We start from the raw sequence: 18308 nt of genomic DNA on the forward strand, positions 1-18308 counted from the left end.
TTCTTGAAGCCGAAGCTTCACTATACAAATCTACGCCTTGTAATGTATGTATATATTTACCCAGTCGACTCGCTCTGAGTAGAAAAACTTGAATTTGGGGTGAGCCAACTCAGTCTAATTGTATGAAGAGTATTAGTTGCATCTCAGACTAGATTCTCATATCTCCATTGTTGTTTTGTAGCTCTGAGTTGAAAAACCCAAACTGAATTGCTCTCAGGCCAAGACCTTCTATAAGAAAATGGGAAATCTCAGGAAAGTATGGGGTTCCATTTCAAATAATTTTTTCACGAGATGAGGTTGGTGAACACTGTTTTGTCACAGACTCACAGGAAGGAAGTCTACCTACTCTACTGCCACCTCATTCGTATCAAGAAGTTCATCTCGAAAGTAATAATGCAAAGTTGTGATGCTTTTGAAACGGAGAAGCCAAAAAGATCCTATGAGCCATGTGGGATCAATGGTACAAGTCCCACTAGGCAATACCAAAAACACTGAACCCTCTGCATCATTTCCACACTGAAAAAGCCAACCCACTGCTTCTCACTCTTCCCACCAAGAAGATTCCACGGATTTCCCCTCAACCCCATTTCAATTCACCTACATTCTCGTTTCCTCTTTCCCTCTCCTCTTCGTTGAGCCTCGGTTTTTGACCTGAGTGGGTTTTTCTCTGCTTCCAAAGATGAGTAATCTTGCTGAAACTGCACCCATCTCCAGTGCCCACATCCCAACCCTAAAACTCATAGATTGTTCTCTCAGACTCTGTGTGATCCCTCTCAGTGTTGCTACCATATGGCTTACTGTAACCAACCAACAGGATAATAGCATCTATGGGAAGCTAGAGTTCAGCAATCTCACCGGGCTCAAGTAAGAAACATTCAGTTTTCATGCTCTCACAATTCTCCAAAGGCTGTTTGATTCAGGCAGATGAATGAATTTATTATTGCAGGTACATGGTTTGTATCAGTGGGATTTCTGCTGGTTATGCTCTTGTTGCTGTTGTTGCTTCATGGGTCAGATGCTTAGTTAATAAAGCATGGCTCTTCTTTGTCTCGGACCAGGTTTGTTCTGACCTTCAATCCCTTTCTGGCTATTCTCATTTATGACAAAAACTCTTCTAGAACTACTGAATCTTTTGGGTTCTTTTTCTCCATTTTAACTTCCAGAAGTGGGTGTTTTTTTTTTTTTAAAAGAATTCTTATTGTCCATTGTAAACACAAATCATCAAATTACAAAAGGTTTGAGAAACCATTTTGGATTTGTAATCAAATTAATTATTTTAAGTGAAACAATGGTGTGGGTGAAGTTTCAGGAAAGAAGCCAATTTTGGAAAGGACTTTGTGGTCTTTCCCTAGTCATCAAAAGTTCCCAATACCCTTTTGCTTTTGAGAATTCCCCTATCTTGGCTTTTGGCTTCTTCTGTATACGCCTGTGAGTTTCTTGTTGGGGCCCATCAATCTGTCCCACCATCACATGGTCTGGCCTTCTAGAGTGGTTCAAAACTTCAAATAACGATGCCTTTGGGAATTTCCCCATTTTGTTTCTTGGATTATATAGATGTGTTTTATGATTTTCTGGTTGAAACTCACTAATCTGCCCTACATCACATGAGAGGGAAAGACAGACACAATTTGAGTTACAGTTTCAGTTGAGAAAGCTGATCTTCTTTTGTTTTTGGGTTTTTTTGGAGCAGATTATGGCTTACTTAATGGTCACATCAGGGGCTGCAGTGTTGGAGATACTGTATTTAGCTTACAAAGGTGACAGGGGTGTGTCATGGAGTGAGGCCTGCAGTTCATATGGGAGGTTTTGCAGTAGGGTCAATTTGGCTCTGGCTCTTCATGCATTGGCTCTGTGCTGCTTCCTTGTTTTAGCTGTGATCTCAGCCTATAGGGTTTTCAGCATGTTTGAGCCTCCTGTTTCCTCCAAAGAGGTGGAGGAAGAAAGGGCTTCATGACTTCTCAAATGGGTATTTTTTTTGGGTACTTCAAAAAAACAATATGATGATGATGATGAGTTTATGTAATTTTTCTTTCAATGAACTCTGTATAATATCAAAAATGAAAATAATAAGCTCTCCCAAGTTCCCCACTATATTAAAGTATTTATAAAATTAAGGGTAAATTGTCCAATTTGTCCATATAGATGCAGGCCAAGAACCCTTTGTCAAAAAAGTGCAGCCATCTTGGTGTACAAACCCTAGAGGCCTTTTGCTTTGCTCCCCTCACCTACCACCCAAAAGCAGCCAATATGGCCTCTTTTTCTTTTGTCCCATGCCCTATGTGATGTGGGACATTTATCCAAGACGGTGCCTTTGCTTTCTCTACAATCCTCCGAGGTGGACTTTGCCGGTTTGCCCCAATCCTCATCCCATACATTTTATATGATAATAGACATGTCCACTAGTGTGGATAGCTTTGCCTTGATGTCCCTTGCCTAACTACTTGATTGGTCTTTTAAGCTTTATTTTATAAATTTTTTGGGGTTTTAGTTAAATTATTGTGTGATCAACTTTATTTTTTAATATACACAATTGACCCATCTCATGTTCCTATGATGCAACTATATGGCGTAAGATATATTATCCACTCTAACTCGGTTTTTACGGTTTTAAAATAAGTCCATATGATTAAGAGAAACTTATATATCACATATTTGAAAAGTAATTTTTAAAAAAAAAATAAGTTTTTAATCTAAATATAATTTATAAATTTATATTGAAATAATTTTTTTGCTAATATTTTGAAAATTAATTAAATTTATAAATTTAATTAATTTTGAAAAGTGGAAAGTTTGAGACATATTGAAAATATGGTTATTTAATATTTTGGGAAGATAATATAAAGTCATATTATCCCATCATTTTATCATATGGTAAGTTGATTACAAATCTATTACCATCATTAAATAATTCATTAATATCTAAAATTTGATAATTATTTCTTGTATTAAATAATTATTTTTAGAGAAAATTTCTCTTTGAAGAAACATCCTTTTTTATTTTTATTTTATTAAAATCTATAAAAGAGATGATTATGGCCATGACTCATTCCCAACACTGAGGTGGCACTATGAGCGGAAACGGCGTCGTTTCATGCGTTACGTTTGATCTCAACCAAACTTCACTGACTCTTTGATCAAACTCATTTATTACTAGGGTCCCAAATTCTCGTGAAAACCCTTATCCTCTTGATTCCCATTTCTGATTTCTCTCAAGATCAAAGATTTCCAAGTTCGTTGTTTTTTTTTCTTTTTCTTCAATTTTCTCAGGTAAATATTTTCTTTTTTCCCAATCACTTCTTTTGCTTATGCAACAGAAACCCTAATTTGCTCTGTTTTCACCAAAATTGCAGTGACGTTTCGCAACTCCATGGCCAGAAGCTCCTTCAAATTGGAACACCCCCTCGGTTCTCTCTCTTTCTCTCTCTCCACTCAAATATATGTTTTTTTGTATTTTATTTGTGGGTTTTATTTTTTATTTTTTTTCTTTTGCGATTATGATCTGATGTTGGGTGATCATAGTTTGATGTTGTTGGACTGTTGTTTTGGTGGGTGGTAACGTGTGAGATTTACCGAATTTCTTTATGATCTTTACGTTTTCATGGGTTGACGGTGGAAAGGGTTGAAATTAGTTTGTAACTAATCGAACTTTATGTTTATTGGTGGAGTTTGTGATATGGTTATGGGTGATTTTTAGGTTTTGTGTAGAAAATCAGTGATCAATTCCAGTCTTAGGTATCCTGAATCTTGAATCTTGAATCTTGTAAAACTTTTTAAATGTTTATGATGGGTTTATGATACAAGTTTTGGTAATTTGAAGTTAATGTAGAGAAAGCAAGCGATCAATTGCATTCTTTAAATTCTTGTTTATATAGAGAAATCTTGAAAATTTGATCTTGTAAAGTATTATGGGTTGTTGATGCTTTAAATTCATGTTTATGATATGGGATTTTGGCAATTTTGAGGTTTTACAGAGAAAACTGGATTAGTCACACTAGTGTTGACCTCAAACCTTGGATCTTTTAATATGTGGTTCAAGAATTGGGAAACTTGAGCATGTATTTTTTTCATTGGATGCCCATTCATTTAGTCTGGAATAGCATGTTATTCGTGGAATTTCTGTCAGCTATTGCATGAGGGTTTCATGGGTAAATGTTTTTCTTCCAGCATGTATTTAGTAATTTGTTCTAAATGTTTTTTTCCTTATATGCCAGAAAGGAGGCAAGCAGAAGCTGCTCGCATCAGGGAGAAGTATCCTGATAGAATACCAGTATGAAACTTGTGTCTCTTACATCAAGAAAGTTTTTGGACGTCTCATATGTTATGTGTGTCTAAATGTTGTCTTTCATTATTTTTCTGGTGCCATATAGGTTATTGTGGAGAAGGCTGAAAGAAGTGACATACCTGACATTGACAAGAAGAAGTTAGTCAAACATCTTTATTTTTATTTTTTATAAATAGAAGTTAGTCAAACATCTTGATTATCATTTGTGCTTTTTATATCCATATTTCATGAAGTTTATTCTCCTTACCTGAATTTCCATCATGTTTAAAACTTTATTATTTTATATTTGGTTGAGATTCTTGTGTCATGTCTTGTGTGTTCTTGGAGTTAGTTTCTGTTGACATGCAGAATGGGAACTATCATTGTTATGTTTTCAGTTAATGCTGTGAATTGGATATATCACTTGTGACCATGATGATATAAATCAGTGCCATGATTATTTTGTGCTTCTAAGTAAATTCCCATTTATCTACTTGTATTTTACTTGTTTCACATTGACTTATTCTTTGTGGAGGCCATAATAGATGTATACTATCCAGCTTAGGTCAATTGTTGCCTGAATTGAAAGTTGTTATCTCATAATTTTGTATTTATTTGTATTTTTATTTTTGAGCTCAATTGGATCCTTGAGGAGATGACTATTACAAATCCAAATTATGAGTTCTAGAGAACTACTTGTTTTTACTAGTCTCTGTCATTTATTTTGGTTCACTACAACAGAATTATAAGTTGATTCTAGAAAGCATTGTGGTTCAATTCACTAGGAATTTCACTGATGGAGAATTAGTTGGTTAGGAAATTGTACTGTTTGAACTTTGGAACTGGGTTCTTGTTTTCCTTCTGTTACCTCTTATATTGGCTTTATCATTGGGATTTGCTTCCACCCATACTACCCCACCCCCTCTCTTTTTTTATAAGTAAGCTTTTTTGGTCCCATTGGGCCTCAAACCTGGACCTCTTATGATTGTACCCCAACCCCTTACCACTTGAGCTGGGCCTCAAGAGCATCCTAGGGATTTTTTTTTCCTTTATACTGAAAAATTACATTATCTGTTATTTTGCTCCAAAAAGTACATGTTTATCTATTCTTTTTTTATTTTTTTTTATCAGAGCATGTTTATCTATTCTTGGTGACTTAGTTCTTTAGATTGTAGTTAATTTAACTCTACTAATCCATCGTAGCATTCAACACATGGGGCCTACCATAGCTTCAAGAAACTGGTATGTAATACATGTAACAAGCAAAGCTCCCTAATAGTGACGAAATGCTGGTTGATGTATACCACCCTCTGTAGGGTGTAATCGATGCTGTGTTTACCTGTTACCAAGTTAGAACACATTTAGTACCACCTGTATCACACACAAGCCTCTTCTTTTGACAGCCCAAAGGTATGAGAAACATGTGATCCTCTGCAAATGACAGCACACTAGTTATGCGTCCTCTGCTTTCTCATCTACAAGAAGTTTCAAGATGGAAATCATTAAACAGTCAACAATAACATGTTTCTTACAATAGAACAGTTTTTTCACATACTATCATGAAGTTACAACGATTGGTTTTGTTTTTATTTTATTTTATTTTATTTTTATTTGTGGTAGTATGTTTTCACATTCGATTATTGTCTTATATGGTAAATTCCTGTTTAGCTGATTTTATCAAATATTATCCTGAGTTCCTACTTCATGATCAATGCAGATATCTGGTTCCTGCTGATCTGACTGTTGGGCAGTTTGTTTATGTGATCCGGAAGAGGATCAAGCTTAGTGCTGAGAAGGCTATTTTCATTTTTGTCAAGAATGTTCTACCACCCACTGGTGAGAAAGAATTCCTTTTTAATATTCAAATACACATATCGATGATGTAGTTTCTGTAACTATTTATTATTTATATTCATTTATTTGTATTTTGTGTTATCACAGCTGCCATGATGTCTGCCATCTATGAGGAAAACAAAGATGAGGATGGTTTCCTGTATATGACTTACAGTGGGGAAAACACATTTGGATCATTCTAACGGAATCAGGCTGAACCCATGTAAATAAGAACATGATTTCTGAAAAGTTGTAAATTCTCTGCAATATGATCCTACCTAGTGGGGCCTCCTCTCAATGTGGCCTCTTCTTTGAATATGGCCTTTCTTTTAATTTGGATCTATGAGTTACATATATCCAATTTGATGCAGAAAATGTTTTCCAGTTTCCTTACTTTGGTTTCAATTATAGTGAATCAATCTGGGTGTTGAATACTTGCTGTTGCACAATTTCAGAATTTGTTATGTTTCATGTGACGGGTTTTTTTTAGGGTATTGTGTGGATTTTTCATGCTCTGTGTGACGCCTGGCTTTTGGTTTTTCATATGTGACGTCCTTGCCTCTGCGACTGTGACGCATCCATTCTAAATTGTGATTGATTGTCTTTTACTTAAAGAAAACAACAGCTTCCTCAGAATAAAAGTGCTGGCCCAAAAGGAAGTGTAGGGGCGTAAAGACTGCAAAAAGCCTAGTTTGAAGGAAAATGTATGTGCACCAATGGCTGCAGTGGTTGAATGGTAGATCCATCAATCACAAGTTCCATGGTCCTTGGTCCTAGCAAAATCCTCATTGGCTAAATTTAATCAGATTGGACTGACTCGGCCGAATTGAAATTGGTTGGAAAGGTATGGGTACAATCATATATCATAAACCTGATTTTTCTTTTTCCTATTTAGGATCCTAGAAGAAGTGTTTTTTGATCTTTTGCAGATTCATCCAAACTACCTTCACTTGCAATGCTTGATGCTACTATGCTGAAAAATAATTTGGATTAGTTTTGGTTTCTCCATCTATAAAAGCAAAACCCCTAAAGCCCTTCTCAGGGTTCCACTACAAAAAGAGGGGTATTAACTATTAACCCACTCTTTTCAGTGGGAGGGCAGACGGAAAAAGCTGTAGAAAATGAATTTTGCATCAATGGAGGCAGCATGGTTGAACAAGGGATATTGTCGTGCTGGTGTTTTGCTCAGCATTAGGTGAGGCGGAATGCAACAAAGATTGAATGTCCTAAATCAACCTACATTAGCCTTACTTCCATAACACAGGATTCAGCCCTGGAAAGCACATTATTGCCCCCTCTACTTCGAAAATACGTGTTATATTACCATGTATATGAGTGAATTTCATGTCTCTTACCAAATGTGCGTGTTGTTCACTTGCAGTTTGCATAACACCGCTTCTCTTTTTGGTAATGCTTCTGGGTAGTTTGTGCAACTCTTTAAAGAGATGGAATGCAATCCTTCTCCAAGCTTTTCAAAGAAACAATTCTGTGAAACGACTAGGAGGAATTGACATTGCATCAGCACCTTGGCTAAGTTTGAAATGACATCAAGACCTCATGTGGTGACATCTTACATCCATGGGTACCTATGGCATGCGGGGTAACATGCCATGCACACAACAAAGTAACAAGTAGGGAGGATTATGACGCTAAGAAGCATGTCAGTGCAAGGGGACGGGGCTATGAGTGCAAGGCATGGGCTTGGTGGTAACTTAAGGGTGGAAACACATAAGTGTGCACATGTAAGGCACCATGTGGGTAGCTCGGCTTGATGAAAAATTCAAGTATGAGATTTCATGGAGTTGAGATTTTTCCTTCAAAAAGAATTAACTTAAGAAGAGGTTTCCAAATGGAAGAACATTTTTTTAGATTTTCTTTAATTTGCGGAAATCTATTGTCAATGGAAGCACTTATATGATGTCTCCTCATAACTTGGAAATTACTTCAAATGTTCCTTGAGTAGGGGGTGACTCTCTTAAGGGTGGTGATGGTGGCAACAATGACATTGCTTTGAGAGCACGATATGAGCAAGTATGATGTTGAGCCCTTTTAGCATGCATGCATAAGCATAATGCCATGAGTACAATGCAACACATGAGGTGTGATTGTGGCACACAACATAAAGTAGACATGCCTCATATGGAAGGAACTAACAAGGTTGGCGCGCATAGGCAAACAGAGCAACAAACATGAGTCATGAGAGAAAATGAAGACTTAGCACATCAAGGCTATGTTATAGCAAGCACATGAGACAAGAAAAGAATTATCATGCATGGGCCACCTAAACACATTCTAATGGGCTAAGTGGTGTATGTGGGCTCAACATGATATAACACTTGGCATTGGGGAGAGCATAACCAAGGGTTATAAGACACTAAGATATGACACTCGGAGACACAAGGGTATGTCACTTTAGCATTAGGGAAAACCCATGAAAGGGGCTTTTGGTACTACAAGTGTTGGTAGGAGAAGTTGTAAGACACAACTAAGACCTATGAAGATGACATGATAAAATAGTGAGTTGTTGAGCTTAGGACAAGTGCCATGAGCAAAGGCACACAATGCAATTGCTACAACAAGTGACATAAGTGTGCAATGGTTGAAGCCTTGAGAGAATCCACTACTCAAATATGATTGGGGTTAGTGGGTAGGTTCCTAAAATGTAGGTATAGAACTTTGATGCCCATAAATAGTATGTCTTGCCAGACATTCTCTGTTCGAACTCACTAAGCAGTATTATGAGAGTCTTGTTCATAAAAGGCCTTGATTGTTACGAGAGTACTATAATTTAGGGATTTTTCCCTATAAGTGCTACTTTGTGTGTTATTTTTATCTTGTAGGGTTTGGAAAAGGTTGGCTTAAAGGGTTTCTAAGTGATGTACAATGCAAAAAAATTTTGAAGTAAAATTTGTGCTTGTAATAGTTAGAACCAAAGTTGCATTGCAAACACAACATGGTTAGTGGTGTTGTAGAAACAATGCATGAGTGGGTTACTTTTATTAAAAAGTATGTTAGCAAGGCCCCTTGTGATTATTATACCACTTTTGGTTAGTGATGTTGTAGAAACATTGCATGAGTGGGTTACTTTTATTGAAAAGTATGTTGGCAAGCCCCTAGTGATTATGATGACACTTTATCTGATAGAGGCATTCAATGAACTTAGAGTTCATAGGAACTTGTTGGAGGCAACTTGAGTTCAACTAAGGTGAGAGTACAAATGATGATGTTGTTGGAATAAACATTTACCAATGAATATTCCTACATGGTAGGGGGATTGAACCCATGAACTCAAGTTTGCAAGAAGGCAACTCTACCAAAGTTCGAAAGAAACCAAATCTGGCATCAGACTAACTTTGTTATTTGCAATATGAAGGATATATATACAATTCATAAATGTAAATATCTTATACTTATGCATTTATATTATAAATATTATCTATATATAAATACACATTATAAATTATACATGAATTAATATATATTATAAATTAATTAAAATAAAATTAGTATAAATTAATTAATTTTAATTCTTATGTATTTATAAAATAAATATAAATTTATAAATAAAATTATCAACATGTTAAAATAAAAAATACTTATACATGTATTATTATTTTTTTATGTTATTGAATACATTGAAATTATATAAATATCTATAAAATGTATTTTTAAATTTTAAATATTATTTTTGGATGTCACAAATTATATCATACATATGTCAATTTCTTTAATAAAATAATCTCAAAATTTCTATTATTACTTTTTATATCATTTATTTATATTTTTTCTTAGCATTTATATAAGTTTTGATTAATTTTCATCTCACTGATATTTTGTGTAAGAATATCAACCGATATTTTTAGATATATCCGTAAAAACCAATATTTTCATATATATATATATGGGCCCTAGAAAAAACCCCTCAATATTAGAAATGCCATGCTTAGCTAAGGACCTCAGTAAATCTAAAGTCATTGGAAGCCTTTTCTTGAAAGCTACTATGGCAAAATTGTTGTATTGTCTGTCAAATTTCAACCACAAATTATTCCTTTTCTTTAGTGATAGATTCATTTTGTAGGTTAAAATAAGTAACTAATGAGATACCTAGGCCTATTGTGGTTCTAACCAACTCATATCCTCTTTTAACATATTAAAATATTGTTTCTTCCCACATATTTCTCATATCTCAACTTTGTGTTACTTTTCTTTGATATTATACCAAGTACTCGTCTCTCATAACTCAATGCCTAGTTATAGGGTTAGCATCCCATACAATCATGGATAAAGGCTTATAACAATGAAAGAAATTATCATTGTAGAGAGCTAATCGATAGAAGAAATAAAATGATACTTTTACACTCATGTTCATTTCAATTAATAGATTCTCACTAAAGTGGCATTCCTATCTTAGGATTCCCTCATTGATTGCAACTATCTCATTCTTCAGTGGTTTTGGAAGCTACTCAAGTCGTAGAATGATGTATGGTTGAGCTCAAGATGTAAGTGTTTTTTCATTGATTTTTCTTATCCAAAGAAAAACTTCTTCTATTTCTTTTTCATCTACTATTGGTCTCTTATGTTTTTGTCTCTCTATAACTACTTTAGGCTTTTATGTGTTTTTATATGCATTGATCGACAAAATCATCTTATGTTTGCCGATCATTCTTTTTCTCATGTTTTTGTTGCATTCAAGTTCCTTTATTTGTCTCTTGTTCCTCTACAACCTTTCAATAGCTTACATTTGCATTCCTTCTTTATCTTTCCTTTATCAAACTATATTTTCGTAACTTTTCATCCTCTCAAACAGCTGGGGAGCTTTAAAGGAAATGGACAAGAAAAAAAATATGATTTTTTTATGTTTATATTCATCGATCATTACTAAACTATCCTATTACAATAAAAACAAAAGAAAGAACATACAAAAAAATCTTAGGAGCCAGTCATTAATTACAAATATCACGTGCTTTCATGATTTTTGCAACTACTTACATTGAGCACGACATATACTTGAGCATAATCCAAATTCTTACTTATGGGACACAAGTGGCCAAATCCTAGTTTATAACAAAGAGAGGTATAATCCTCTACAAGTGATTATCAATTTTGCATAACTCAACATACTTTATGTACTTAAAATGTTTCAATACATTCTAACACCAAAACCCCCTTTCTTTATTTGAACTAAATCTACTTTTTCCCATGAAATAATCTAACACCTTCAAAAATGGTTATGAAATTCATGAAAAAAAGACACTTAATTCCAAAATCCATATTCATAATATGCTCTCACACCAATCCCATGCAAACAAAATACTTATAAGAGATATTTGATTTGTAAATTGTAGATAAAATTAAATTAAGCTCATTCCATTCATGTACAAGACTACAACATGATTGAGATAATGTACTTTGTTTTCAAGAACCATGCTCAAATTTGAGAACACCAATTTTACCAAAGGTCACATTTGGTATTCATGGGATGAGGAGAATGATTGAGTGGGAAAAGTTGTGTGTTGAAGGAGATGAATGTGATACAATATTAGTGCAATTAGGCCATAGAGGGTGGAGGAATCAATGGCTTAAAATCAGGTGGAGTGTGGGAAATGCCTCAACCCACTACAGATATTGTGCATGGACCATGGACCATGGACCAGCCTTGCATTCTCCCTCACTCATGCAATTTCTGTGCCACTTCAATATATACATTGAGTCCTTTTTCTCAACTCTTTAATTTAGGGGCAGTCAGTTGGCTTTAACTCATATAAATTGAACCAAAAATGCATTAAAGTTGGGTTACATCCAGTGGTATGTATGAATTTTGAACACAACAAAGACCAAGTTTTCAAGTTACACTTTGTGTCCTGTGCAAGGAATCTCAAGCCACTTTCCATGTAGAAGCAACTTTTTGAGGCCACATCATTTCAACTTTCAGGACCCAAATGCAACACTATGGGCAGGAAAGGTGAGGATTTTTTATTTAAATATTATTATTATTTTAAAAAAATAGTATTTCATAAAATGTTACAAAATTACCCTAATAAAATTTTTTTTTTTCTAAATGATTTTACATGCACAAGTCGTCTTTTTAGAAACGAGATATGTTTGCCTTTGATCTTTTATTTTTGGGAAAAAGGTGTTTCAATACACTCGTTTGAAAAAAAAAACACAAAACAAAAACCCAAGTATAGAAAATTTAAACGCACACATCTATATAAAAATAATTAAGATTTTGCATACTTGGATTAAAGGTATTACTAATCATTCAGGTATTTTCTTTTAATTATATAAATACTAGTTTTTATTTTTAAGGGTTCCCATCTGATGGTTTTTTTTCCAATGAGTGTGAAAGTACACTTTTCCTTTTGAAGGGAAGAACAGGTATTACGATTTTGAGATCATATGGGCGTAGCTGTGAGGTTGAATAGATACCTGAAAAATGGGCTTAAAATATTCTTCAAGTCCTTGAAAGAGAGCCACTTTACATGATCCTGTGGAAGAGTTAATATGAAAAACTGAATTAAAAAATGTAGCTTCACTGATATTGTCAGAGGTATATATTTGCAATCTTTTGAAAGCAACAAACAAAGCATAGGTCTGGGGATCAATGTACTTTATATGCACATGAAGGGTACTCAGAACTGCACTATAAAAAGTAGTCCAAGAGTGCATGATTCCACGAGCTTGATGTCTGATATTCACATGGGCAGAGAATTGGGGACCATTCTTGGATCAAAATGGTTGAAGTGGCACCCTTGTCCCTTTCACTTGCTTCAAAAGCATCAAGTTCACATTCACTCCAAGTTGGGAGAGAAGCAAGCCCAATTTTAAACAGCTAAGCCTGTTTTTATCTGCCAAACACTAAATTTAGCAAAGTTTAAAGTCTAACTGCTATATTTAATGACAGTCCTCAACCAAAGAGCGCGACCCAAATTTGGGTTTGTCGTGTTTAATGATGATGGATCACACTGAAAGTGTAACTAAACATCCCTGTTAATTCATTCAGGATCTAAACCCACCAAGTTTGGCATTTAAAGCCATGAGACAAAGGATTTAATCAACAATCAATGTTTCACTAAAAATATCCTAATGGATCATTTTCGGGTAGCTGATCATAATATCATATGTAGAAGTATATGGTAGAAGCTTAAGATTGGATATGAAAAGAAAATGTGTTAGAAGCTTAAAAAGAAGATAATTAAGGTACTATAGTATCCCTAATAAAGGAGAAGCTCAAAGGTCCGAGTTGAACATCAAATACATGTTCTACTGCAGCATTATTAGCAAATTCCTGAGAAGTTGTCCCAAGAGGAGGAGCCAGGGGTCCAGCCATGGTCTGTCGTGGTGGCAACCGGACTGGATGAAGTTAGTTGTGGGATATCAAGCCCAATATCATCCTCTGTTATGCTAGAAGACTGCTTGATGGAGACACCATTGTCACTGTACCACTCGGGGATGTTTGGTGCAGGATGAAAAATGAGCATATCAGATAAGTCTTCATTCATGGAATTGACATCATCTGCTGGTTCTTGCTTTGGTTTTTCTCCTGCATAAATCGGGGGAAATCAAAAAGTTCTTTGCTAATATCTGACCCAAGCACAAGAATAATAATACTGAATATAAATTAGAAGGAAGAAGGGTTTCAATTTCAAAGATGGAAAATGGCTCAATAAAGTCATGTGGGATGTTAAACATAGATGGTGGTGGTAAAGGTGACAGTGATAATAGAGGCAAAACTAGGGTGCAACTTCAAAAATTAAAAAAATGAAAAGGATAAAAAGAAATGAAGAACAAAAACCAAAAGATATATATACCATCATCCCGTGTCTTTCTGGCCCTAGAATTGTAAGTTCATGAAAATTGTGGGCCTAAACAAAATTACAAGAAGTTTTGCTTGAAGAAATAAATATGCTTTTTAATAGTAAAATTCTTCGCAAACAATAACCTAATTTGATGGGTACAGTCCAACTCATCCATTAAAACTATGTAATTTTGGTCCATTCGAAAATTAGAATGCATTGTTCTTGACCATATGACTTGCATGGTCCAATACATGAATTTAATACAAAAAGCTCGAAGCTCTACGGCATTGGGTAGCAAAGGATTTACCAAGAATACATGCTTGAGTGCCAGTTTCATTTAGGAAGAGCTGCTAATGAAAGAGATGGCAAATTGGAGAAGTTTGAATGAAGTAACCAAATTTAGTGTTTTGAATATTGACTTAATGCTACAAAGAGCATCACTTACCCAGAAATTCTGTAGGGCAACCTTCTGGCATTTTTATATTAAATAATAACAAAAAAAGGGGGGGAGTTGACTCTAGTCTCCTATGATTTTTCTGCATCACTTCCATACCACAATAGCAATGAAATTACCATTAGAGTAGGAAAAGTATTGTTTCCATAAATCTTGTTCCATTTCAGGAACTTTCTTTTCTTTTTCAGGTTTTTATTACACATCATCATATCAGGCCATTAGAGAAAGAGAGAAAGACTTGGTGCGTTTACCTCCTAAGCATTCAATCAAAGTTAAATCAGAACTGAGCATTAATGGGACAGTGGCTCAAAGCATTAAAATGGAATATATCACAGTATTGATGTATCCAATCCACTGAAACTCAGGCAAGTTTGTCCATAGGTTTAAGTACTACACAGACATAAGCACCCAGCATATTTATTACAGAAAGCAATGCATCTCAAACTCGTGGAAACTAAAAACATTTTAAGATCCGGAATAATTTGCGCTGTTTGATTCCCATTTTGGAAGTAGTTTGCTTTCTCTAAGCATAAAAAACTGCAACATGCTAACAGACAGCAAGTAAATGAAAACAGGCAGATGATAATGAAGGGCTCAGTGTTCAAACTAATAACTTACCGGTAGAGGGCTGAAGAGAGGTTGAATCAGCCCACTGAGGACCAGATACAAATGGAGGATTTGTACTGCTTCCACTTAAAAACAGTTCAAAGTCATTGAGCATATGCTTCTCTTCTTGTGAACCGAATGAAGCTTGCCTCCTGGAGGAGTCATTGCACACCATTGCCTGAGCTTGACCTATCAGCTCATCCAATAACCCACAATTGCTGCTACTTGAGTTGATCTTCATATTGTCGGCAGTATACGGGTGTGTTTTTTTGGAAAATTGGCTTGAAGGGAGCTCTGGATTTATTGAAAAATCCAAGACAGGTGGGACCATTTGGTCAAATTTGAATTGGGTTTGCAGAATTGGCAGTGAATTCTGACAGAAAGTCACTGGATTCAATTGGAGGGGGGAAATGTGAGAGAATTGGTTGGGCAGAGATGAACTCGGAAGAGGAGATGGCAATGATGCCTGTGAGAATGGAAGAGGGAAATCAGGTCCAGTGTCACCCGATCGCTTGTAGCGTTGATAAGGGGGTGTGAGAATTGGGGAAGTTTGGTGGGCTGAAAGAGTAGTGATTGGGTCGAAGAGGGATAGAGAAGAACTGAAGGCGGGTTTGAATTGGGGCGATGAGGAGAAGAGAGTTTGAGATGGAGGACAGGGAGATTGTGGGTATGGGGGGTTTTGGAAGTTGGGCTGGTTGACGGTATTGCTCTGATTTTGAACTTCTTGTGGGTAGACAGGCAGGCCTTGGCGAAGGCGCCTCTTAATTCTAGTGTTCCAGTAGTTTTTTATCTCGTTGTCTGTTCGCCCGGGCAACTACATAGAAAGAAACATCACAGAGATGAATCAGAGAAATAGGAAATTGCAACTTCTAGAAGTAATTGTGTTGATTTCTGAGCAATGGCGGGGAAGAGAATAGAAATTGCAAATGGGTATCCGTACCCAAGCTGACAGAAGAAAGAAGAAACTAAGCAAAAGAAATATCTGCTCCGCTTGGTAACTGAGAAACTGAATCAAAATTTTGAATCATGAACCTCAACCTCCAACTCAAATTAGCCTAATAACATCATTCCACTCTATTAAGGTGAAAACCTCGATTTGCAGACACACGAAACAAACAATTGTAGAAGACGGGGAAAAAAAACAAAAACCAAACACCTGAATTCATTTTCTCAGCAACCAAACTAGAGCTAAAAATACACAACAAGGAGGAAAAAAGAAGTTTGCAGGAAAGGTTCAAACCCAAGAAAAATTCAGATAATCAAGGGAATGGATCGAAACAATACTGCAAAAAATAAAATCCAAAAAAATATAAAACAAGAACAAATTAAAAATTGCAGAAACAGACACAGACACCAGGGTACCTGAGCGGCCATGCGAGCCCATTTGTTGCCCAATTTGGCATGCAGCTCGAGAATCACCCTCTCCTCCTCAGCAGAGAAGGAACCCTTCTTCAGATTGGGCCTCAGATGGTTCGCCCACCTTAATCTGCAGCTCTTCCCACAGCGAGCCAGCCCCGAATTCTTCTGAACAGCGTTCCAGTTGCCCTCGCCGTGCTTCGTCACGTACTCCACCAATATAGCGTCCTCCGCTGCCGTCCATGGCCCCTTCTTCAACGCCACACCGCCGGCGTCGCTACCACCATTCTCCGGCCGGTCTTCAACTCCGGCACCGCTGCTGTTGGCCACCATTCGGAACCACCACCACCACGCAGCAACAGAACTCAACACAATTCTTTTTTTTTTTTTTTTGTCTCTATGTAAGCTATATCTATGTAGGTTAGCTCTGTACTTTCTCTATGTACTTTACTGCGAGAGAGAAGTGTTTGGGGAGAGAGAAACAGGAGATTTTCTTTTATAAGGTGGCGACTGTGAGTTTGTAGTAGAATAATACTGTTCTGGGAAAATGGGCTGCGAAAGGTTTGGTGTTGTTTGGACAGAGATTGTGCATGGAGAAATCTTTTTCTGGGAAAATGAGCTGTGGGAAATTGTGGTGAGAGAAAGGCAATGATAGTGGGGTCAGGTGGTCTATTCTCTCAGCTCCAGATTTGGTGGTGTTTGGACACAGAGAAAAAGACACAGATTTTGTTCGAAGGGTAAAAATAAACTGAGATAGTCCTTTTTTGGGAAATTCGGCTCAGAGGGAGAAAGAGAAAGATGGTGGGGTTGGGAAGTCTTTTTCCTCAGAATAATCAGGCATGGAGGGTGTAAGGAGAGAGAAACAGAGGCAGAGGTTTTCTTCCAAGAGTGGGGGTTTGTAATAGAACAATCCTTTTCCGGAAAAATAAAGCGAGGAAGTCCTCTCGGGGAAATTGGGCTATGGCAAGATAGAGAAGGTGGGGTCCCAGCCCTTCTCCATCAAGCCAAGGGTTGGAGGTGTTTGGAGAGAGAAACAGAGAATCAGAGTTTTTCTCGTGAGTTTCTAATGGGACTCATCCTTTTCTGGGAAAATGGAGGGTGAGAGAGAAATGTGGGTGGGGTTATAACCTTATGTGGGGTGGGCTTGAGGAATGGGGTTTTGATATTGAGAGTGACAGCAAGGTTGAGGCGTAGAGGAGGGTAAGGAATCGAGCCTCAATTGGGCTGTCACGCTCTTTTTTTCTGTACATGGGTAACGCGCTTTCAAATTCCAGGGCCTTGGAATTTGATTTTCCACCTCTTATTTTTCCTTGGAAAACAGACTGATTTTCACACGCTGGATGATGCAATGGCGAGGGCAAATCTGATATTATGTCAAAACCACAGGGCCTTAGTTTTACATGAAATTCAGAGTTTCGTCAGCCTCTAAATGATCCGGATTGACACTGCAGCCACTTGAACATGCTCCATACAAATTTCTCTCTCAAGATAATTTTAGATTTTCAAAAGATAATTAAAATTTAGGTATTAGAGTGAACCTATATCATGGATATAACAGAGTCAATCCCGATCCCAATATGAAATTTTAAGTTACCACTTTGACCGGTTCTCGAATTCATGGGATGCAAGAAGGATGTTGTGTTATGATATTTCATATCGCTTTTAAGGTATAAAATTTTTGATATTGCATAATAGACTCCAGTTTAGTATGTAAATGTATTTAGAAACCGTCGTAGTCCATTGGACTCGAAATGAACGATATTTATATGGGAAAGATGTGGGTAAGTAGGCATGATACATTGGACCTAATTCAATCTATTTCATGATAAAAAAAAAACTTCAAAATTAGTTTAGCACATGAGAGAAACAGGCATGAAAACGTGTGGCTATGTGGGAATGAAGAAAACAAAATAAAAAATAGTCATAGCCAACTAGCTTTGACTTGTATGGGATGATGAGTTGGGAAGATTCAAGGTAGTTGCAAAACGGGATCTATCCT

The 18308-nt window shown here is 36.3% G+C and overlaps 3 protein-coding genes across 4 annotated transcripts; 2 read left to right on the forward strand and 1 right to left on the reverse strand.

Annotated features, from left to right (window-relative positions):
• The first annotated feature begins 9 nt into the window (after positions 1 to 9).
• On the forward strand, positions 10 to 2091 carry LOC100241778 (UPF0497 membrane protein 16). 2 transcript variants are annotated; one of them, XM_002279730.3, is made up of 4 exons: positions 10 to 99; positions 182 to 864; positions 947 to 1058; positions 1691 to 2091. In XM_002279730.3, exons 2-4 carry the CDS (start codon positions 680 to 682, stop codon positions 1952 to 1954), a joined length of 561 nt encoding a protein of 186 aa, XP_002279766.1. In that variant the 5' UTR covers positions 10 to 99; positions 182 to 679; the 3' UTR covers positions 1955 to 2091. The 2 variants fall into 2 exon arrangements, with proteins under 2 accessions (XP_002279766.1, NP_001384788.1); NM_001397859.1 differs by lacking the exon at positions 10 to 99 and having other exon boundaries at positions 355 to 864.
• A 948-nt stretch (positions 2092 to 3039) lies between these two features.
• LOC100246909 (autophagy-related protein 8C-like) lies at positions 3040 to 6528 on the forward strand. The gene is made up of 6 exons (XM_002279628.5): positions 3040 to 3267; positions 3351 to 3404; positions 4212 to 4267; positions 4368 to 4420; positions 5979 to 6097; positions 6203 to 6528. Exons 2-6 carry the CDS (start codon positions 3368 to 3370, stop codon positions 6295 to 6297), a joined length of 360 nt encoding a protein of 119 aa, XP_002279664.1. The 5' UTR covers positions 3040 to 3267; positions 3351 to 3367; the 3' UTR covers positions 6298 to 6528.
• A 6615-nt stretch (positions 6529 to 13143) lies between these two features.
• LOC100262343 (transcription factor MYB97) lies at positions 13144 to 17588 on the reverse strand. The gene is made up of 3 exons (XM_002277967.4): positions 16316 to 17588; positions 14966 to 15767; positions 13144 to 13637 (listed from the first exon to the last, which is right to left on the reverse strand). Exons 1-3 carry the CDS (start codon positions 16640 to 16642, stop codon positions 13372 to 13374), a joined length of 1395 nt encoding a protein of 464 aa, XP_002278003.1. The 5' UTR covers positions 16643 to 17588; the 3' UTR covers positions 13144 to 13371.
• Between the last annotated feature and the right edge of the window lie 720 nt (positions 17589 to 18308).

The sequence above is a fragment of the Vitis vinifera genome, chromosome 19 (genome assembly GCF_030704535.1).
Source record: "Vitis vinifera cultivar Pinot Noir 40024 chromosome 19, ASM3070453v1".
Lineage (NCBI taxonomy): Eukaryota > Viridiplantae > Streptophyta > Magnoliopsida > Vitales > Vitaceae > Vitis > Vitis vinifera.